The following is a 23,398-nucleotide window of genomic DNA, read 5'->3' on the forward strand; positions in this document are numbered from 1 at the left end:
AATCCCTTCATCTCGGAAATTGCCGCTAAAATCCCTCTTTTTCAAAACAGACTGTTTTCAAACCCCTGCATTGTCTTACTCCATTTTGCTGACCACAGTTTTGTCCACATGGTCCGCGTTACCATGAGCTGTATCCTCGCTTGACACTAACCCTGAGATTAGCTCGCATCGTTTGTCACATTTACGAGTTTTTGAAACGCATTGGCCTTGAACTTTGTAACGTAGCCGTATAAATTTAACGTACAATATTGTGCACATACTAGAAAATAGAGCTCAGGCCTCTTTCTACCACTGTTGTATTTTTGAATGAAGGGTTGCAGGCCGGTCCCATACAGGGCAAAGGGTTTGTTGTTGTTGAAAGGTTGTCAGATGAAAGAAGATGTAGCACAGTAAGGCCATAGCAATACTAATAATGCAAAGTTTAGCGAAAACAAACTCATAACAAAGATTTATTACTACTACGACCACCAGCAGTGACTGATTTACTCTCATCGAAAACAAGGATTTGAAATGTGTATGCATATCAGGACAAACAAACACAAGGACTAACTGTAAATACAGCATTGCGGTGCATGCTTGAGTTGCTAAGCTGTGGCTGCCTGTGCAATTGTGTGGTGTTTTTCCCTATTTTTGTATATTAAGAGAATGATGTTGAGTTTTGGCTCTGTAATAACTCTAATTCAAACCAGACTGAACAAAGTGGATTTCCCCTTCACTGTCTCCAGGCGTTGGAGAAGACCATTGCATAATGTACTAGTGCAGAGCAGCTTTGCATGGGAACGAGCAGCAGAATCCGCATCCAAATAGAACATACAGCCATGAAATTATACGATATATAATGAAAATGAGTTTGAATTGAGGGAATACAACTGGTAGGTCTCCAGAAATAAAGCTATACATTTGTCTCAAAATGGGGAAATTGCGTGAGAATGTAACTTTTCCTGATTGTGCTCACAGTAATGCTACATCCACTGATGGATGATACTCCTATGCTGCGCTGATCATTGCTCGAGGCTATTACATTCATGCACCTGGAGCCTGCAGTGTCTCAGGCCCCGCTGTGGAGCATCAGATGAGGTCCATTAGCCCCTGTGGTCTGAGCTGGACAGTATTAAAGCCTGAAGAGAGTGTTCCCACAGGCCGCCCCTGCTGCTGCTGCTGCTGCGCTCAGACTCCAAACATGTGCTGCACATCCTCTGTCTGTTCTCCCACCAACCGGCTCCAAGTCAAACACCTTACTGGAGTCAGTCCTGGGACAGTTGTGGAGCCCACTTGGGACTGGGTTTAGGTTGATGTTTCATTGATTCTATATAAAAGTCTAATTGCAATTCATGCATGCCATGTCATTTTACTCGACCTGCTTTTTGTTTCCCATATTCCCAAAGTGTAATGTATGTAAAATTTATTATATTATTCCTGAAAGTTAACATAATTGTCTCATCTTTTGTGGAGCTATTTCTGACGTCTTCACACTCCACTTGTTGCTGTAAAGAAACCATAATATTTAGTTGAGATTTGGGTCTTTCAGTTGCGTTGGATCTTCCCTTGTGTCTTTGTGAGCATTGCATTGCACCACTTCATGTCACCAGCAACATGTTTTTTTCATTTTGTGCAGGGCCTCCAGGACCAAAGGGAGAGAAAGGTGATAATGGAGACCATGGGTCTCCTGGGGCCCCGGGCGTGAGCGGACACAGAGGTGAGTTCAACAACACTGCTCTGGAGCTTTGTAAAGATACTTCTTCTCAAAGACCATTTGGATGTGATCGCCACAGGGAGCACAACACTGCATCTCACACTCAGTGTTTGATGTGTCGCAGATGAAGCCTAATATATGAATGATTGCAGATTTGAACTGTGTCTGTTCTTCTGAACTCAGAGAAAAGTGATGTTGGATGTTGTATAAAGTTCAGCATATGGAGATGAATGACTTATGTGTTTTCAATGGGTTCAAGATGAGATGAAACTTTGACTTGATGAATTTTATGATTTCATCGTAACAAATGGACCCCTGAAGTGATACATCCTGATCTTGTTGTGACAGGTGTGATCATCTAATCAACTATACGGGGATTTCAATTGTTGACGAACAATCAGTATTTATTTGTATTAGATTTTCTACATCAACACATTCGGTAAAACAGATTGGGTGGAGACCATCAGTCTTGTTATGGAGAAAAAGGGATTGCTGTCAGTACAGAGACAACTAATATTTACATTGTCTTAAAAACAGCCCTATATAGGCACTGTATATCTCTCATACCAATGTTTCTGCAGTGAGAAGATAATTTAAGGTCGTATAAATCAACATGGCCTTGGACGGGGATTTGAGATGTTAAGGGAAGGACCATCCATCTCTGTCTGTACATAATTCCTTCAAAACCACAGCCGTAACATTAGCGCCAGGTTACTGTAAAATACCGTTTAACTTTGAGGAATCCTGGTGCCGGTGAAGCGTCTAAACCCGGTACATCTTCTGTCATTGTCTGTCCTCCTCGTGCAGCTGATGAAATGCCTAATACTCCCAAGATGTTTCCAAGAACTAATGTATTATCTTAGTGCTGAAAAGGCCCCCACTAGCATGGTTCCAGGAATAAGTAGAAAAAATGTAATTAAGCCTGTTTATTAGTGTTGTTCAGTGAAAAGAAGAGATGGCTTAAGGAATAAACAGAAGCAGAGCCAACCCAAACTATTGATTTGAAAGTAATGCGATGCAGGGGGTTAGGCAAACTGCAGGAAGATGTCTTAAGGGCCTAGAGTGACGCTAGTTCAGTACCATTTAAAATCCCTGTATGCAGTTTGAATTTGTGACACTGATGAAGATTAGATTAGTTTTCGAACGTCCATATCAACCTATTCACGATCATGTAAAGAGTTTTAGTGAAATCCTTTAGACAGACCATTAGATGTTGTTGCTCAGTGCTGTTGTTACCATAATAGAGTTGATTATAGGCATAAATGTACTGAAGGCAGTGGTACAGCATTCCTCCCACTTTCTCTGATTAACACTCATTTGAATGTTTCCTGTAAGCAAACCAACGCGCCAAGAATCTGTCTTTTAATATGATTTGGTTCTGCAGTTTATCATTCTGTGCTTTTTTCCTTCTTTCTTTTGTTTTCCCCATGATGTATGTGTAACTCGGGACTTTTTTTCCCCCAGGTTTCACAGGGGCCAAAGGGATGCAGGGAGTCCGGGGGATGAAGGGGACCGCAGGGGAGACTGGTGTCCCGGGGGACAAGGGGGACACTGGACCTGCCGGACCAAAGGGTGAGTAACTCATGCCCCTAGAGGCCACAAGCGCCACTGCAGCTGTCGTGGCGAGTTGCAGTTTTTTCGCTCATTAATTGTCCGTGAGAGTAAATACAAGACAAATAATTAATAATTAATATAATAAATAAAAGACAAAGGGAGATAGAGATATTGTACTTTGTGTCACAACCCAATTAAACAATGGAGATATTTTTTCCCGCTCAAACTTGGCTGTAAACACTGCTAAAGTGGCACTAGCCCACAGTTAGCTTTGCCCGTTAGCCTGCTAGCTTCTTCTTATTGTGGTAAACCAAATAATAACGTTTTGCAAAATGTCCATCAACAAACCGAAAGCTGTTGACATAATACAGTCAGGACTTACCTGTACCATATCATAAACCTCAGAAATGGGAGCCAAAAGTGATTTAGTAAACGACTGAGAGCAGCAAGGAATTTTCCATGTGTGTGTATTGGGGCTGCCGAGTCGGAGGCAGGGAAAGTTGCAAATGTGGTTTTCTGGCCATGGACACCAGGGGGGGATGAAAGACCCCCTAGTCATCCCATTAACACATGTATTACCCCCAGAGGGACTACGAAAAGGATTTATTAAGGTAAAAAAGTGACTTAGACCTGCTTTAACTACAGGAAAACCCCTTCAGACTGGCACTACCTTCTGCTACATGCCACGACCCCTGTTTATAACCTGGATGTGACACTTTCTGGCCCCCAGTCCCAACAAAAATCTTGTCCAGCCGTGAATCATTTAGGTCTGGGATCACGCCAACCATGGTCCTGAAAGTGCCTCAAGACAAGTTTGATTTTTTTTGTTTGAAGGCTTCATTTCATATTCTTCCTGCAAACAAAAAACACTTGAATGTGCTCAATTTGTTGTAATTTGACTGTTCTGTTGCCATCGTGGGACATCATCTGCATACCCCCTTCTATGCAATGCTATTAGTCTTTCTATTTCACATATATTTTCTCAAATAAAAGGATTGGAAATGCACTTTTAACCTTTTTGTCGATCTTATAGCAGAGTGTGACTTGAGAACATTTGAAAGTGTCATGTTTTGCTTTATATGTTGCATCACCCCTGTTCCGATCTCTAATATAAAACATGTGGGGATGGATTCTGTGCTACAGTGTCAGCTTTTTTGGGTCGTTCTGACATGTAGTGTTTTTCTTTCATTTCGTCAGGTCAGAAAGCAATCTCTCGAACGTGGGTGAATTAACGCCAACATAAACATTTGATTGACAGGTGAAATAACATGTCGGGAAAACCTCACGGCAGACAATACGAGGATGATCCGGACGTTTTTTTGGCCTCTGCGCTCCCTACAGTGCGGTCAAGTGGCCGGTTTAGCGGAGGGTGAAGAGTTTACGAGATGTTTGCATTTTTTCCCTTGTCTGATGAAGGAGAGAAAGCTGGGAGTTTGGGTTCCTCCGTGTTTCAGTGTAGGCTTGACTGAGTGAGGAACAGTTTGTCTCTGAGGTGAACAGGCCAGGATTATTTGTTCAAAGTGCGGTTTGTTTTTCCCCTAAATCACGTCATCGGACACAATTCACAGTGGAGTTAGGTTCTAGTGCTGCTGTTGAGAAGGTATTCCCTGAAACCTTGTTGGTGAATGTATTTGTTGTTATAGTAGGCACACAATCATCATTTGAACAGTCTTGGACAGAAAATCATAAAGGGTGCCATTACTTAGGCTTAATACTGTAGTGAATCAAACCAGTTAAGTTCATGTACTCACTCAAAATGACCATAAATCAGATTTATCAAGGATTAAATCAGATAGAAAACAAAAGCATTGTTGCAATAGACTTAGACAACTCATATCACTATATGAGCAAAGCATTTTCAAACATTTAGATACTTGCAGAGCTGTAACGTTCTTAAATACATTATACGTTTAGCACATTTTGAAGGCCTTCATTTACACTGGCCTGAAGGGTGGGTACTTCATACAGCATACAAATCCCACCTTCTGGATTATTACTCTGAGCATTCCCCGTGGTTTCATTGGGGGCCACCAGTGTGTGTGTGTGTGTGTGTTTGGAAAGGGCCCGCCGCAGGTTCAGATCTAACGCATGTGTTTTGTTTTGTGTTGTGGTTCGCCAGTAGCCCACCACACGCTCACGGCGGTGAGATTAGCTAAAGATGTGGTCAGTATTTGACAGCTGGAGGCGTCAGAGCCCGGGGCGTGGGGCCGTCTTAAATATATGTATTCTATATGATGGTTGTAGCAGGCGGAGGGCGTCGCTCCTGTGCCAAAATGAACCAAATTAAAAGAGGGCGGATAGTGACTTCAATGCACCGTACCACAAACCAACCATTTTGGCTTGACTTTTTTTTTTTTCTCAAATTACCCACAGAAAGATTCAAAAGGATATCATACTCAACAAACGCTGGAATTTTATGGAATTCCAACATTCAAGGAGGAAAAAAAATGTATGTGCATTAACTTCCATACTGAAGCTGTGCGCTTAATTTAGCTGTTTGTTATGTTTCCAGGTGAACGAGGAGACAGAGGGATGAAGGGGGAGAAGGGCGACCGAGGGGACAGAGGAGACACCAGAGGTAAGGCTCAAAATTGACTCAAGAGAAACACTTTTCGTGCCTCAGCGGTCTCAACTTTACTCTCCTTTTCACCCCGAGCTACACCGTCAAATAAAGCCAACAGGCCAAAAAAAAACTTAAAATATAGCACTGTGGATATTCTTAGCAAAGCACTAGAGTGAGATCTGATTTCTCCGTACCCCGCGAGGACGCAGGTGCGAATAGCCCAGCACGTCAAACTGCCATAGCATATGTAAAAAATATTATGTGACAAAACACTTCTGAACTGCCTCTATGCAATTATTTATGATTCAACCTGGTGGCGAGTGTGAACAGTCAAAGCTAATATTTTTCCAGGTAACTAACAGTATAAAGCTTGTGTGTGTGAGATCAGTGCTGCGTCACAGTAAACTATGGCCCCGATAAATTATTTGAAACTCTCTGAGGCAGACTCCTGTATACGTCCCAGCCTGTGTGTAAGTGTGCTCCATCCAAAACTAACAGGGAGAGCGTCAGAAACTCAAATTTACGAACTGATGACTTTATGAGCCGCACTGCAGCCCAGCAACACCCGATGTCGGCTGTAAAGCGTTATGGGAAGTGTACAGTGCTCATCCGTAGTCTAACAACACTGTGTAGTAATTCTAGAAGTGAAGTATACTCTTTGAGCGATATTTGATGTATTTTGTGTACAGATTTCTCCCAGGGCTGTGTACGGAGCGCTTCGAAGGAATATTGGGTGTTACTTTGTCACGGCCGTCCGCACGTAGACCCCAAACATCTGAATACAGTTTGCGCAGACCTTTTCTCGCGCCGCTTACAGAACAGCGCCGTTTGATATTTGAGAAGGAGTTGCGCAGAACTGTCCCGTCACACTAGTGCTGCCCCATGTGGCCAGACTTCAATCCCGTCCACTTCAAAGGGGCTACAGTGCATACCTGCGCCATCAGAGGACAGGACCAGAGGGGATCATCATCCACACGTGGGATGTTAGTGGAACTTGACAGAAAGGATGAGGGAGCAGGACATAATGGGGGGATTTGCGTTTAAGGAGAACAAATGGACCCCAGGTTAGAGAGATTTACGGATGATAATCAATCATTCTGCCACAGCCTGCTCCGTCTGTACGTGCCCACACATGACGCATAATACAGTAGGTCAGCTTTAGAGAAAAAAGTCACCTCAAGACACTAGGTTTGTTTGGGGGCTGTACAATTTGTCAGTACTCGAGTTACTATATCCACAATAAGTACTTGAAGAAGAGAGAGAGAATTTTATTAAAGAGGGGGTATCATGCTTTTTTCAATCACATAGTCGATTTTGCATAATACCGCCCCTTTAAAGCCGATTTGAAACATAAATGTAACATCTCTTACAATATTCTGTAACATCTGTTTTACATTATTAAAGTAAGTGCTGTATTTGTCATTGTACAATTGGAGGACGAAATTGCGTAGATCAGATGTTAGTCCTGAGCCAATGCGACTCCTCGCGCTGCCATTGCGATAGAGGAACCCGGAGGAAACCTGTCTTCTGTGCTCCTTTGATCCTCTGAAACGGTGCACCACCTTGGGTTTGTCCCTGTTTCAGAGCATGGTGTCCTGCACTGGTCAGCTCCTCCACCACCTCTCGCTCCTTCTCTCCTCTTGCGACACCTCCACTGTGCTGCATGTGTGGGGGGGCTCTTGGTGCTTTTTCAGTGTTTCAGAAGAAGCAATCTGTGGATTTGTAGCTAGTTAGCTGTTTGTTTCCTTTAAAAAAAAAAAAAAAATAGCTGTTTCCTTCATGGCCAACAAGGACTCTCCACAGCAAAAAATCTGCTGAACCCCACAAAAACACAGCAAAGATGGACAAAAGCATCCTGCAAACCCATGTGGAACACAGAAACTGCAAATGCAGTTGAAGCAAAAGTCAAAAACGCTGCTGCGTCAAAGGAGAGGAAACCTGAGCAAAAGGCTAATCATCCAGCTAGTCACTCCTGACATACAGTATATGCTGACCCAAAACAGTTTCAGAGAGCTGCACTTCAAATTGAGAGTGGGCGATATGTCTTAAAAATCTTTGGCTTAGAGATCACACATTTTATCAACTTTCAGAGGCACTGGCAGCCATCTGCTTCTTCTGAAAGTTCACATTTCACTATGATTCCTTAAATCCCTGCCATAGACTAATGTGCGTGAGTGCCTGTATTTCACTTCAGAGCTGCACTAAACAATGTGATGATAATACCAAATAAGCAGATCATTACAGGATCACAATTTCGTGAATCTTCGGGGGCTCAATCAGGAAACAATGGAATGGGTTACACAGTCACATTCACTGGCACCTCTATACCACATACCCTGCCTTTAAGCACTTGTATTTCTGTAAGAGGCCATTGATACTCCATTTAAACTACCTGTGACCTACTGTATGATGGTCATTTTGTTGATTATGAAAACACAGAAACATGATCTGAACTTCATTTATTGCTTGCCCTGGGATTTAACTTCTGTATCTTCGACTCCCCTCAAAGACACTGTTTGGCCAAAGTCAACATGTTAATGTAAAGTTGGCTTGGACAGAGGAGTCAGCAGATCACCTCTTTTAATTTACAATGGAGAATGACGTATGCAAGGGCTGCAGGAGGAACGGGGTCGGGAGGATGCACTCTCTTGTCTCATAACTATATGCAAGATAAGAAGATCGTCGACACTTTCACACTTGACTAACACCGTGTGAGAACGAACTGACTGAACGTAAACAGCATTAGATATATGTAGCCTCTAAGTGCACCTGCAGCTCATTTCATCTTCTCTTTACTTGAGAAAACACATCGTAAAAAGTAGTTTGTCAAAGATAATGTCATTTAGTGAATGCTGACCTCTGTGAAGTTGTTATCTCACAATATAAGATAGAAACATGTGCTGATTGGGATTTGAACTTGGTGCTTGTTGTTTTAAGAATAAACGGCACAATCTTTCAATCTTCTAACAAACATTCAGAGCCTTTTAATGTGGAGTTATTGTCCTTTTCATGTTAAACAAGTTAATCAAACCTATGCCTTGGATTCTTTGTGATCTCTAATGTTAATGATTGGATCTAACTGTGTAAAAATAGATATCCTCTTCTTGCTGCATGCACTTATCGAGCTTGTTGCGCTCACCCAGTTTTCAGTCTTTTTATTACAGGCCCACAGCTAAACAAAAGCACATGCGAAAACCGCAAGAACATCTAATTTAATTTCACGTTTAACAAGACAATAGCACCCAGAGGGATCTTCTTTCTTTTTTTTTTTATCTGTGAGGGGTTTTTTGCTGAAAACATCTTTTTATCTCTCAGATAATACGAAATAATCCTTCCCATGGTTTTGTCTTGATTTGTTTTGGGCAATGTTTCATCGACTTATCCGGTGATTTTAATGAGATTTTCTGTTCAAACATCGCGAAACAGGATTGGGGCCAGAATAGCTCTTTACTGTGGGCCAACAGCATCAGATATTCATAACTCAACTCAGAAAAGAGACGTTTTTTTTTAGGGGGAATATCCAGATAACATAAGGACCCGGTTAAAAAGTTGTCTCAAAGCCAGAGAGGCATTAATAAAACACATTTCTGTTTGCTCTGCGTTTCTTCAGGGATGGACAGTGTCACGTTGCTTGTCTTTGCTTTTGAGGTTCACTCCACTTGGAGAGGTACCAGGCAGTGCTTGGAAATCCACATTTTTTGACTCATTTTGCAAATTAGTCGTCAGGAAAAGGGGAATTTGGTGTTGGGTGTGGCCGTAAATTAATTAATGACCGGTGAAATTACGAAAACATCATTGACTTAGATTAGAACAACCGTGTTTTTTTGGAAATATGACTCATTGGGGCTTTTCAGAAACCTATAGATGAGAACCACATGAATGGGATCGCATTGAAAAAGATTGTTTGTTCAAATTTGTATGGTGTTCGGAGAGAGGATTTGAGAAAGGCCAGTAATCAAAGGGAAAGAGCAGCTTCTACAATACAATACAAGAGTGTATAAAAAAGTGGAGCCAATATGTAGACCTGCATTATGCCAAATGAATCGTCAAAATCTCCACGCTTTTAACTCCATTTCAAGCCATTTGAACTTGTTTAAGATTCGTTTTTTCCTCCTAGTTTTTACTGTGTGTCTTGGAAAAGATGTTTCTTACATTCTGCCCACATATGGACTGGCACATAAAGGGCTCACCTGGTCATACAAGGCTGTGTAAAAGAGGAAATGAGAGAATGAGACTAAAAACAACTACAACGAGATTCCCTAAATGCTCAGCTTCTAAGTCAAATACTACTGCCACCAAAAAATATATACTCATAAAGCTAAACCAAATCTGCTCCTAATCATCACGTTTACATTTGTTTTGTTTATGAATCTTAAGAAGCATTTGTTGATTTAAAATTCTGAGGAAGAACTAATAACTTTAAAGGGGCTAGATGCAAGTTGGCCATTTTATACTCACTACTGCCACCTCAGGTCATATGTGTAACTGCACCTTCTATATTAAGCTTGCGTATGACGGCACTTCGGACCCAAAGTAACAACTTTTTGAGTGAGAGTGCAGGATTTTAGAGGCAGTTGTAGTGAGTAGGCCTGGGCTCATTCCACACATTAGGACATGCTGGAACATGAAGGGGGAGGAAAATACATAATTTTAACATTTTTAAATTCTGTATAGTCCCTTTAACCATACATATCCCAAATTGTTCCCCTAAACCTAACCAGTTTTACAATTAAATTCATATTTACTATTGTAGACTGCAGAAATTGTATTATAAATATCACCAAGGTACTCTAAAGTATCAGTGGCAACCTCTCTGCCAAACCATCCCCACTTGGGCTGAATGCTTAGGGCGGTGGTTCCCAAAGTAAGATCTGTGGCCTCCTGGTGGGCCTAAGAGGCCCCCAAAGCTTGTCTACAAAACAAGTTCATTGGAAATGATATACATTTTGAAAGGAAAAATACATGTATACATTTACATCATTGCTTTTTAAGTAATTTTAGCTGTAAATTTACTTTGTATGGGGTAAATTATTATCATAGGGGGCCCCGTGAGGATCTCGGATCGATAAGGGGGGACAACAATGTCCTTTGGGAATAGCTGACTTAGGGAGTCCCCACGTTCCATATATTAGTGCTCTAAAGATATGGGTTGGTTCAGTCATTTCTAGCGCACTTTCCAAATTTACTGCCTTTAATTTAAACATTACAGCCTTTAAACGTACAACCTTCATGCTCATTTGTCATGTTGTTGGCCTCTGTACAGTTCATCTCACAGGTTTCATGTTTCTGATCAAGTTTGAAGTGTATTCATGTGGACTCCTTCTCAAACCTCCCCAGAGACTCTCATTAGTCCGAGCCAAGGCAACACCCAAGTGGCCATGACTCCGACCCAAACAAATGTACACCTTTAGTAATATTTGACTGAGATAGGGGATGTTTATGTACCAGTTTGCTTCTCTGTTTATGGGTTTGTGGTTTATGGAATGCGGAGACACATGCCTGTGGCTTCGTAACATTATACCTACACATGGTGCAGACATGATAGCGTAATGTTATGCTAAATCCTGAATTATGATGGGCTAGTGCAAGTGAAGAAGTGCAAGCCTGGATTTATGATGGTCTGATGAGGCTAATATCCTGGGGACGTCACGTGTCTGGACTTGCTCCACGCTGCGTTCAAGAGCGTCTGGGCATTTGTGTTTGTCAGGGGGAACTAAGACGGTTATTTACGCAGTTGCTGAACTCTAACCTGCGACGTCTGTTGAAAAGCAGTGGTACCCAAGCATTCAGTGGCAATGTGGAAAGAATAACGATGGAGAAATACGCGTCACAAAAAATCCAAAACAATCACCTATAAATGATCGATGGAGACTTTCCTTTTGCTCAAACGCGTTTATTAAGACTTCGCAGCTGAATGGAAAGCAGCTATGTCTTTGTTTCAGTGTTGTTTTGTGGTTTACGCCGAGTCACATCAAACCCTGACATTGTTCGCCCATGTGTTTTCATATTTCTCTGATTTAGACGCGTGATTTTGAGGCATGCCAACAGAAAACAGATGAACTGTTGCGCTGTTCTGGCAAAAGATGAAAAAGTTGGGAAAAAGTTGATGATTTTAATTGGGATTTGTCCTTTTGATCCTATATTCTCCTATGTTATACTGTTTGATGATAAATATAGCGGCAACGTATCTCAAAAGGTTGAAAAAAGGTCAACAAATAATTAGGGGGGGGAAATAGTGGTGTTTTGAGATTCCCTTCCCTTTACATTTTGTCTTCATATTACACTTACTTGTTCTGTTTCCAGTGGAGGAGACCCTGGTGCGGCTGGTGAACGGGTCAGGCCCCCACGAGGGCAGGGTGGAGGTGCTTCACGAGCGCCGCTGGGGCACGGTGTGTGACGACGTCTGGGACAAGAAGGACGGGGACGTGGTGTGCAGGATGTTGGGATACAGAGGAGCGGCGGAGGTGCACAAGACGGGACGCTTCGGCCAAGGTACTGACGCTCTCCTGCTCCCCTGGGCTGAGTTCAACTATATGTATATTAGGCTTTGTTGACAAGTCATGGAGACCAAACAGCCACAGAGAGTCTCAGGCGTTCAAGCACGGAAATTCATCTTCCCCAACTGACCTTTGCTACCAATGTCTTAAAACTAGGACCGTTGTTACCGTCTTATCTCTTTGTTGAGAGAGGAGAGGTTTCTCTGGCAGCTGTTTAAGCTGACAGAATGCGGTATGTGCTTCATGAAGTAGCCCTACAAAGTCGGAAAAACTGTTTCATGGTAAGGTTTCCGCATTAGGAAGTTACGATGTTCTTTGGAAAGAAGTAAGGAGTAAAGACTAGTCCATGTCTTTGGTGATAACGTTTTACTGTGCAGCATAAAAGTAGAACAAATGTGTGAACGTCATCAAAGAAGTTTGATGGATTTAAAGAGAGAAAAAAGGCGGAATTGCTTTGTTTTGACGGCACAAAAATAATGCATCAAAAACACTGAGTCAAAATGGATGGGTTTCAACAGTTAGACGTGTTGCCAAGCGAGCGTCGGGTCTGGTTCACAGATGCTGGTTGTTGACCCTGTTGTCATGGACACACACATGCTCGCTCTATAGATGCAAATGTGTCTACTCCATCAAATGTGTCCATCAGTGTCACACCCTCTGATGGTGGTATGCGTTTTCTGGAGACAGACAAAGGTTGGGCTTCTATGTAGAACCGCTGACCTCTGCGCCCACAACAAAATCACACTAACTGATGCGACGAAGAGTCTTGACCGAAGACAGACTCTGCTCCTGCCGCCAGTGGAGATCACACCACCAGACTTCGAACCCTAAGCCTATTTTCTGAGCCTCTCCAGCCCTCAGGAGACTGCGTTTGATGACACTGGTGTTTTGGACTTGATGACCTCTGCAGATCTGAGGCTCCGGTCAAATGAGGTCAGGGTTCAAACTGTGAGAAAAATAACATGTCTATGAGCTGTGCGAAAAGTGCTTAGCCTCAGTGCGTCTTTACCAGAATACACTGATGGAAGCACTTCGAGATTTTACAAGCTCTGCAGTTTCTTCTGTCAACTGACTCGACCAGGATCTTAACACTCCCCGCGGGTTAATATCGGGCTTTTACTGTGAAAGCCGCCAGTGCCAAATGTCGTCAAGACTCGGCCCCGGAGGTCCTATCCATCTCTGTATGTTTTATTTTGTAGCTTGACATCATTCTGCAGTTGTCCAATTGCAAAGTCACAACCGCCAAGTCTGGGAAAGATAGAAATTATTTCCACGATATAGCAATAGGAAAGTGTGGATAGATGGATTTTTAGTGTAGAGCCACACCAACAACAAAATAGCAACAATTATAAATATGGTGGTCAGAGGGGGAAATGACATTGGAATATCCTTAAGTGTGCATTATATACTGTATGTGAGTGTCATTGAAGCATTTCTGAGCACTGTTAACCCTTTATAGGGCAAGTGACTATTTTTGGTTATTTCCACACACTTTACATATGGCCTCCCTGCTGCACATCAGTATAAGGTAAAGACACATGTAGTCCTCACTCAGTCATTCAGATGAGATCACCCTACACCACAGATCCCACTGCTGTGGCATTTGACCAATCAGCAGAGACCGGTCACACTCCAACTTCCTGTTTTCTCTGAAGTCTGAAAAAGTCTGGAAAAATTCATGGTACATTTCTTTGCATGGCTGGAAAACTAACCATGGTAACTTGATGAAACTCACACATTTTATTGGTGAATAATTGTGCTAAGTGATGATGAATGTGTTGGTTTTGGAGGACGTAGTGAAATAAGTGAAACTACAGCATGAAAAAGGCAGGCACCATATTTGATCATACTCACTTAAACCTAAAGTTAATTAGTTTTGTCCATATTTGGACATGCCCGTTGCACCTATTATTCATACTTATAGTATTTTCTTGACCAAAGAACCAAAAGAACCAAGGACTATGTTTTTATGTTGCCAAAGGTTATTTTGAATAACATTTTTAGTCAATCAATATTGGAGGTGACTGACCCCGCCCACTGCACGTAAAGCTCTATCACATTAGAAAAACTATGACAGGTTTGATCATTCAAACATCAATATCACAAAACACAACGTCTCTTGAATACCAGCCACCCCTGAGACCTGCAAGTGCTTTTTGTATGTTTTATATATAAACCTCTCCGTATTTTATTTTTTTACCCCTTAAAGGGGTTAAAAAAAATGTTACAACAGAACTGAACTTCTGTTATGTCCCCCAATAACACTCATAAGTTAAAATTATTTGTTTCAACGTATTTCAATGAGTGCCCTATAAAGGGTTAAAATAAAATCCCCCAAATTTCCTCGGTTTGTCAAACAGTAACATGTGCACATTGAACAAGAACCTCAGTTGCAGAGATTGTTTTGGAAACCCAAGGCCTCCTGATACTTTTCTTTACCAGGCACTAACCGTAACTGATCACCATCATTTACTCCTTTAGGTTAGCCACAATTTTTTTTCCCCTTTTGGATTGTTCTGAAGCATGTCTGAAACATGTCACACACAAGACAGCTAGCACACGGCGCAAAGGTGAGCCTCAGTGTACCATGAACATAAACAATAGTGCCGCAGATCGTTTGACCCCACAATCAGAGGATGTAAGGCTTCAGTGGGCTTCAACTGAGCGGGAAGACGGCAGACAAAACCCAGGGCAGAGGAACTCAATGTCAGTCACACTATACAGCGGAAAAGCTAGAGGTGAACTTGCCTATGATTGAGAAAGCACTGGATCGCTGACCAGATGAACCAGTGACACAACATTACACACTTTACAGATTGCAAAACTCACACTTCTCCCTGTGTGATCCAGTAAAAGCCCCGCACAGCTCGCCCTGAAGCCTCTTATTTGTCAAAAACATGACAAAATCCACAGTGGATCTGTCCGTGTGTGTTTGGCTGTGGGCCTAATGCAGTAAATGTGCTCCAGTGGGGTAAACCTTTTAAAGAGCGGCAGAGTGAAACTGCTTTGGGAACAGCTGGACTCCATAACAACAGCGCAGGGCCACGTGCACTCTCCCCCGTGCACGGCTCGCTTACATTCAACTCTCAGCTGCAAAAGATCCACCACAACACATTACTCAACATTACTGGGCTCACTTCATGCCATCTTTGTTAAGTCCGTGAAGTACTTGTGGTGGACACCGAAGAATTTAACTTGGTAAAAATATAGGAAAGCTTGGTAAAAATATAACTCCTGATCATACAAAACATCCTCTGAAACCACTGTTCATGATGTAGTCACTTTCATGGTAATCACTGCAGACCAGGAAACGTTTTAACCAGCCAAGAGCATGATAAAATTGCAGCCAAAATGACACCAGTGGCCTCTTCTGGTGGCTTCTCTAGATTAGTGTCCCAGTGTTTTGAAGTCGTTATGTGCTTTCCAAGATGATTTGCAGACGCTGACCTTAAAGTCTTGTTAACACGAGCAAGACTGTCTGACACAGTCCCAGTGAGACAGTGAAGGATTTGGAGAGGCTTTTTTTCATTTTCATGCTCCAATGCGTGGTCTTTTCGAACAGCAGCTGCAGTTCTTAATCACTATATTTTAACTGTTTACATTTGTTGACTGTTGGTAATGCATTATAATGATAGCAAACTTTTATATTTGACTACTTCATCTCAAGAGTTGGATGTCTTCACAGCTGAGGAACTTTATAAACAGTTGATGGATGTGCTCGGGACTTTCTGAAACCTCTTCTGAAAAGACAAACAGGAAGTGGAGTTTTGGAGTTATGAAAAAAATGTGCCAAAGTTTCTGCTTACCACCTGCTTTCTGTTATTTTATAACCCGGATCCAATTTCATGTGAGCAGCAATTTTAGATTTCAAGTAGATTTACTGTATGTTTTTCACTCCAGCTTGAAGGACATGTATTTTTGTATGTGCAGCAGCCTTAACTATAAGCTGCACAGCTGTAGTGTTTCTAGTGAGAAGTGTTTCTGCGGTCTGCCTTCATTTACATCCCTAATATGTTTTTCTTTATGGCGTATTAGTCTTTCCTCGCACTCATTCCTGCTGTTTCCCTGCACTTGTCCAGGCGCTGGTCTGATCTGGATGGATGACGTGGCCTGTACCGGGGCAGAAGACACCATCCACCAGTGCAAGTTCTCTGGATGGGGGAAGACCAACTGTGGGCACGTGGAGGACGCTGGGGTCACTTGCACCATCTGAGAGTCAACTCATGAAAACAACTTCAAGTTTTACAAATACATCAAAAATGTGCCTCTATTTTCGGATGATGCACAACTTCCATGTCGTGTTTGAAACTCGACTACGAGAGCGGAAGATGAGACTTCTCTTAAGGATGGGCTTTCAGCGCAGTGTGAGATGTTGGGGCTGGTTATTGGAGGTGGTTGAAGCCGTCCTTGTGCAGGGTCACGCTGTCGGTTTGACCATTGACTTTTGACCCAGACATTATGAACCATTTTGAGGCAAAAGGAAAGACTGCAAAACAAGGAAGTAAAAACTGACCTTTTTTGGAATGGGCAGCTGTTGTTTGCAATGCTATGTTTATTATGAAGGGCTTTGCTGAACATACCATCGTGCCACTTTATAAACACTTTTTTTAAGAAGCTGATTTAGCATTTGCTGGTCAAAGATTTTATATACGTACACACACTCACTTTTTACTTACATTATAGAGTCGTCTATAAAGCAGCACTTGATTGATCTTAATGATACACCATTACAGTATTAGAGATTCACAGGCAGTTCTAGTTTGATATGTAGATTAAATTGCGATAACCGTAAGCATTTCTGGGTTACTATTGAGAAAGCTGAAGTTGTTGAAAGGAACATGTTTGACAAGGTACATAGTACATGCCGAATGATGCAAAACAGCAGCTTATACTGACTGTACCAAATTAAATGCAATGCAAGAGAAAGACTTTCAGTTTGGTTTATCCACGTTGCCTTACACTTTCCTGTACTGTAATAAGCTCTATAGCTTTCTGTCAGGGACATAAGAGGCTTCCAAAAACTACAGCAATGACCATATGTGCTTTTATTCCTGACACATAAAGGCTTTTTATCAGTTCACGGTCAGCTTGTGTCCTAGAGTATTTTGGGTAATACTTGACAGCACAGTAAAAGCAATAGCATGGAATCTTAAATGTAAAAACCTAGAAACGGGCTGTACATCTGCCATACTATATCTCATGGTAATGTGATCAAACATAACCATAACCCATTATAAAGACTACCAGGTATTTTCTTGGTAATGATATGGGAACATAGTTGGCAACATGCATTGTTCTCCCTATAGTTTCCACACTCTTTCCGTTCTATGATCATGTTATTACTGTGCTGTAAAATAAACTTCAACCACTTTTTCAACTAATTGCCAATTGACAGTTTGATACAAAACAACAAAAACATTCACAGCCACAGTAATTGTCAGTCTACAGTATGTATGGACAGGATCTCAGTATATCACAAAACAAATACCAGAGCTTGTGCAGCCAAGTTCACAATGTCAATGACAATGTGAGATTGTGGACATACAGTGCTAATACGAGATGCCTCTTTTATAAAGGTGTATAGACTTTTTATATCCAGAACATTTTAAATATAGTAAGTACAAATACAAGTTTCTATAAATTGCTCATTTTTAGGAAGTAAAAATATGTGTTTTCTACCTCAAGGCTTTTACACAATGTACTTGGAATCCATTGTTTTCAAAGGTGGAGTGTATTATAAATCTTTACACCAGTGCAAATGGATTGATTCTTTAAATCTCCGTCCAAAATATCAGTGATTGATTAGCAAACCGCACAATCTGCTTAAGGTACAAAACACTGAGTCAGGAGTAGCTCTATCCAGCTCAACATGATCGTAATTGCTCTCACATGTTAGAAATGGCTGCACTACAAAGCTCCAAATTCTGCCGTCACATCCTGTTTAGCCTCTCCTCCAGATAAATGGGCTTTGACTGACATTCAGTGATGGCCTTTCACTCCTCATCGGTTTGAGACAGTTCCCCCTGTTTTGTTACGGGCGAGGCTTTGATCAGTGTATTGTACCACACTGCCCCACATACTATTGTTGGAATAGTTTCATGATTTGTTTGTATGATCCAATAGGTACTTGAAACTATTCTCAAATGTTTTTATAGTACAGCACTATTTGCTACTTTTGCAAATGCAAAAGTAGCAAATGCAGTACGATTTCTATATTCTGTAACAAAAAGCATTTCACACTAAGTACTGAAATAATGTTTCCCTTTTTCAGTCGAACAGTGAAATGGTGGAACATTCATGACCATTTTTCCTTTTCTTGCGGGAAAAGAAATGCACAATATTGCAAATGTTTTTCCATTTGGGTCACACTTTATCTTACTCTAACCTTGATACAGTGTACCTGCCAAAGACATGAAGCTAGGCTTTTATGCCTTGTTATGTACCTCGAAACTGCAAATACACCTTAGTCCATTGTGGATGTGCCACATGTACTAGTTATAACACATTGCTACATAGCACATGACATTGTACTAAATTGTGTAGGTGCAATGTATCAAGGGCAGTGTAAAATACAGTGTTACCAAGAGTTGTTTATGCACTGCAGAATTAATAAATCCAGCTTTGTTTAAACAGGTGAGCTGTGTTGTTTTTGCTTGTGTTAACAGATCTGAACACTCAGAGGACATGGGCATGGCAATTTGATACTGGTATCGGATATCAGAGTCAGGTATCGAATCCAAATATTCACTAACTTAATCTCTAAGAATGATGACATGCCATACCTCATTTTGAAGCTCTTAACCTGGAACGTTCAGTCACTCTGTAAATGTAATTTTGATCACAGTGCAAAATACCGCAGGGAGCAGGAGCTCCAGAAAATTGGCAATCCGGGTAATTTTAAAAGTTTTAAGCCATCCATCCATCCATCTATCCATTTTCTTCCGCTATATCCGGGGCCGGGTCGCGGGGGCAGCAGTCTCAGCAGAGATGCCCAAACTTCCCGATCCACACACACCTCCTCCAGCTGTTCTGGGGGGACCCCGAGGCGACACCAGGCCAGTCCGGAGACATAGTCCCACCAGCGTGTCCTGGGCCTTCCACGAGGTCTTGTTCTACTAGGACATGCCTGGAACACCTCCCGTGGGAGGCGACCAGGAGGCATCCGGAACAGATGCCCGAGCCACCTCAGCTGGCTCCTTTCGACGTGAAGGAGCAGCGACTCTACTCCGAGCTCCTCCCGGGTAACTGAGCTCCTCACCCGATCTCGACGGGTGCGCCCAGCCACCCCGCGAAGGAAACTCATTTTGGTCGCTTATATTCGCAATCTTGTCCTTTCGGTCATTACCCAAATCTCATGACCATAGGTGAGAGTGGGAACGTAGATCGAGAGCTTTGCCCCCCGACTCAGCTCCCTCTTCACCACAACAGTCCGATACAGCGACCGCATCACTGCTGACGCTGCACAGATCCGTCTATCGATCTCACGCTCCATCCGTCTCTCACTCGTGAACAAGACCCGAGATACTTGAACTCCTCCACTTGAGGCAAGGACTCCCCACCGACCAGTAGAGAGGAAGCCACCTTTTTCCGGTGGAGAACCATGGCCTCAGATTTGGAGGTGCTGATCCTCATCCCGGCTACACACTCGGCTGCAAACCGCCCCAGAGCGTACTGAAGGTCCTGATTTGTTGAAGCCAACAGAACAACAATCATCTGCAAACAGCAGAGATGAGATCCTGAGGCTCCCAAACAAATGTTGCAGAGACTTGTCAGCCACGACAGTCCTACAACATTCAGAGACTTAAGGTACTCAGGACGAATCTCATCCACCCCCGGAGCCTTGCCACCAAGGAACTTTCTTACCACCTTGGTGATGGGTGAGCTCACCTCCGAGTCCCCAGCCGCTGCTTCCTCCTCATAAGACATGACGGTGGGATTGAAGAGATCCTCGAAGTACTCCTTCCACCGCCCGACGACATCCCCTGTCGAGGTCAGCAGCTCCCCACCCGCACTGTAAACAGTGTTGGTGAAGCACTGCTTGCTGCGGATGGTTTGCCAGAATCTCTTCGAGGCTGACCGATAGTTCTCCTCCATGGCTTCTCTGAACTCCTCCCACACCCGAGTTTTTGCCTCTTTGACCGCCCGAGCTGCAGCACGCTTGGCCTGCCGGTACCTCTCAGCTGCCTCCGGAGTCCCACAAGCCAACAAGGCCAGGTAGAACTCCTTCTTCAGCTTGACGGCATCCCTTACTTCCGGGCGCCACCACCGGATTCGGGGATTGCCACCGCGACCAGACCACCAGAGACCTTACGGCCACAACTACGAGCAGCCGCATCGACAATGGAGGAGGAGAACAGGGTCCACTCGGACTCCATGTCCCCAGCCTCCCCCGGAATCTGGGTGAAGCTCTTCCGGAGGTGGGAGTTGAAGACCCCACCGACAGAGGGATCCGCCAGACGTTCCCAGCAGACCCTCACGACACGCTTGGGTCTGCCAGGTCTGACCGGCTTCCTCCTCTGCCAGCGGATCCAGCTCACCACCAGGTGGTGATCGGTTGACAGCTCAGCCCCTCTCTTCACCCGAGTGTCCGGAGATCAGATGATACAACTACAAAGTCGATCATCGACCTCCTGCCTAGGGTGTCCTGGTGCCACGTGCACTTATGGACACCCTTGTGCTCGAACATGGTGTTCGTTATGGACAAACTGCGACTGGCACAGAAGTCCAATAACAGAACACCACTTGGGTTCAGATCGGGGAGGCCATTCTTCCCAATCACTCCCATCCAGGTCTCACTGTCATTACCCACGTGGGTGTTGAAGTCCCCCAGTAGAACAATGGAGTCCCCAGTCGGAGCACCATCTAGTACCCCTCCCAGGGACTCCAAGAAGGCCGGGTACTCTGCACCGATGTTGGGCCCGTAGGCCGAGATAAAGGTGAGAGATCTGTCCCCAACCCGAAGGCGGAGGGACGCGACCCTCTCGTTCACCGGGGTGAACTCCAACACGTGGCGGCTGAGCTGGGGGGCTACAAGCAAACCCACTTCGGCCCGCCGCCTCTCCCCGCGGGCAACTCCAGAAAAATGGAGAGTCCAGCCTCTCTCCAGGAGTTGGGATCCGGAACCCAAGCTGTGCGTGGAGGTGAGCCCGACTATATCGAGCCGGTATCTCTCAACCTCCCGCACAAGCTCAGGCTCCTTCCCCCCCAGCGAAGTGACGTTCCATGTCCCGAACGCCAGCAGCTGCGCATGTGGACCAGGTCGTCTGCCCTGCCTCTGACTGCCACCCAGTCCTCTCTGCACCCGACCCCTATGGATCCCTCTGTGGGTGGTGGGTCCACAGGAGGGCGGGCCCACGTCGTCCCTTCGGGCTGTGCCCGGCCGGGCCCCAACCCCAGGTATGGCTCCAGTGTGGGGCCCCGGCTGCACCATGCCGGGCGACGTCTCAGTCCTTGAATGTCGTGCATCCATATGAGTCTTTTGAACTACTGTTCGTCTGACCCGTCACCTCGGACCTGTTTGCCATGGGAGACCCTACCGGAGGCATAAAGCCCCAGACAACATAGCTCCTTGGATCATTCGGGCACTCAAACAACCCCACCACGTTAAGGTAGCAGTTCACGGGGTTGGTAGCAGTTCACGGGGTTTATTTTATTTTATTTTTTTATTTATTTTTTTAGCTTAAACTACATCAATTATCTATATTATATTATAGATATTATTTAAAATTGCAGATTTGTAGTTAAAATGTTTTGGATAATATTTTTTATTTGATTTTCAGAGATCTGTTCATTTGAAAATGTTCAATAAAGCACTGATCCTGGAATTGCATTTGAAGTCTTATTTTGAAAAGTCCAGTTACTTTAATCAGTATACCGTAGGTAATTAATATTGTAGTTTACCGTTGAATATGATTACAGTAGTTCACCATCAAATTATGCCAGAACATCTTACAGTAACCCCCCGTTAAAATAGAAGTATGTATGGTTGAATACTGTAATATTTATACGGTTCCAAACTGTTATTTTAAGAACTTGAGTAATATCGTAAATTATACGGTAAAGAGCAGGCAAATTTTGTTGCCAGTACTTTACCATAAATTTACACTAATTTTTCTTACCGTGTACCTAATACTCCACCATTTCCAACCCCAAGCCAACACAACTGGTTAAAGGAATAGGCCACCGTTTTTACATACTAAGATATGTTCTTACCTAACCTTAGTCGAGTTAATATATCCCCGTCTGGTCTTTGTCCGTGCGCTCTGTCACGCAGCTTCTATTGACGGAAGTGAGGGGGGAAGTCTTTAGGAGTTACTGCGCGGACGCTGTGCTCCTCATATCATTACGCCTCACAATATAGTACCCCTTTTTATCTGCTTATAAAATCGACATGTTACATTTCTGTGTAAATATACTTCGCATGATAACACTTCACGTAAGTTTATTTAAATAGGGAACACGTGGAAGAGCTTGGTAGCTTCTATCGTGAGCTTTTTTGGAGCTATATGACATGTGGGAGAGGCTGCGTATGTGCTCCGTTTGCGTGACAGAGCGCACGGACAAAGACCAGACGGGGATATATTAACTCGTCTAAGGTTAGGTAAGAACATGTCTTAGTATGTAAAAACGGTGGCCTATTCCTTTAAAACATTTTACTGTCTTAACACGTTGTCAGCAAAAACCCTCCCCTCCACCAGATAATTCATGGTCACCACAACTGACCATGACTTATCTAATCACCATTTCCAACTCCAAGCCAACACAACTGGTTAAAACATTTTATTGTCTTAACACGTTGTCAGCAAAAACCCTCCCCTCCACTAGATCGTTCATGGTCACCACAACTGACCATGAATTACCTAATACTCCACCATTTCCAACTCCAAGCCAACACAACTGGTTAAAACATTTTACTGTCTTAACACGTTGTCAGCAAAAACCCTCCCCTCCACCAGATAATTCATGGTCACCACAACTGACCATGACTTACCTAATACTCCACCATTTCCAACTCCAAGCCAACACAACTGGTTAAAACATGTTACTGTCTTAACACGCTGTCAGCAAAAACCCTCCCCTCCACCAGATAAT

The 23,398-nt window shown here is 43.3% G+C and overlaps 1 protein-coding gene across 1 annotated transcript in view; it reads left to right on the forward strand.

Moving 5' to 3' along the window:
- The window catches only part of scara5 (scavenger receptor class A, member 5 (putative)), a 51,782-nt gene extending 34,411 nt beyond the window's left edge, over nucleotides 1-17,371 (forward strand). Inside the window, exons 8-12 of the mRNA XM_079572022.1 lie at nucleotides 1,616-1,696; nucleotides 3,158-3,265; nucleotides 5,760-5,825; nucleotides 12,114-12,302; nucleotides 16,387-17,371. Of these exons, the coding sequence (XP_079428148.1) occupies nucleotides 1,616-1,696; nucleotides 3,158-3,265; nucleotides 5,760-5,825; nucleotides 12,114-12,302; nucleotides 16,387-16,520 (578 nt within the window). The 3' untranslated portion in view covers nucleotides 16,521-17,371. The remainder of the gene's footprint in view (nucleotides 1-1,615; nucleotides 1,697-3,157; nucleotides 3,266-5,759; nucleotides 5,826-12,113; nucleotides 12,303-16,386) is intronic.
- Nucleotides 17,372-23,398: the final 6,027 nt, after the last annotated feature.

This window comes from Gobius niger, assembly GCF_951799975.1.
Source record: "Gobius niger genome assembly, chromosome: 15".
NCBI classification, from domain to species: Eukaryota; Metazoa; Chordata; class Actinopteri; order Gobiiformes; family Gobiidae; genus Gobius; species Gobius niger.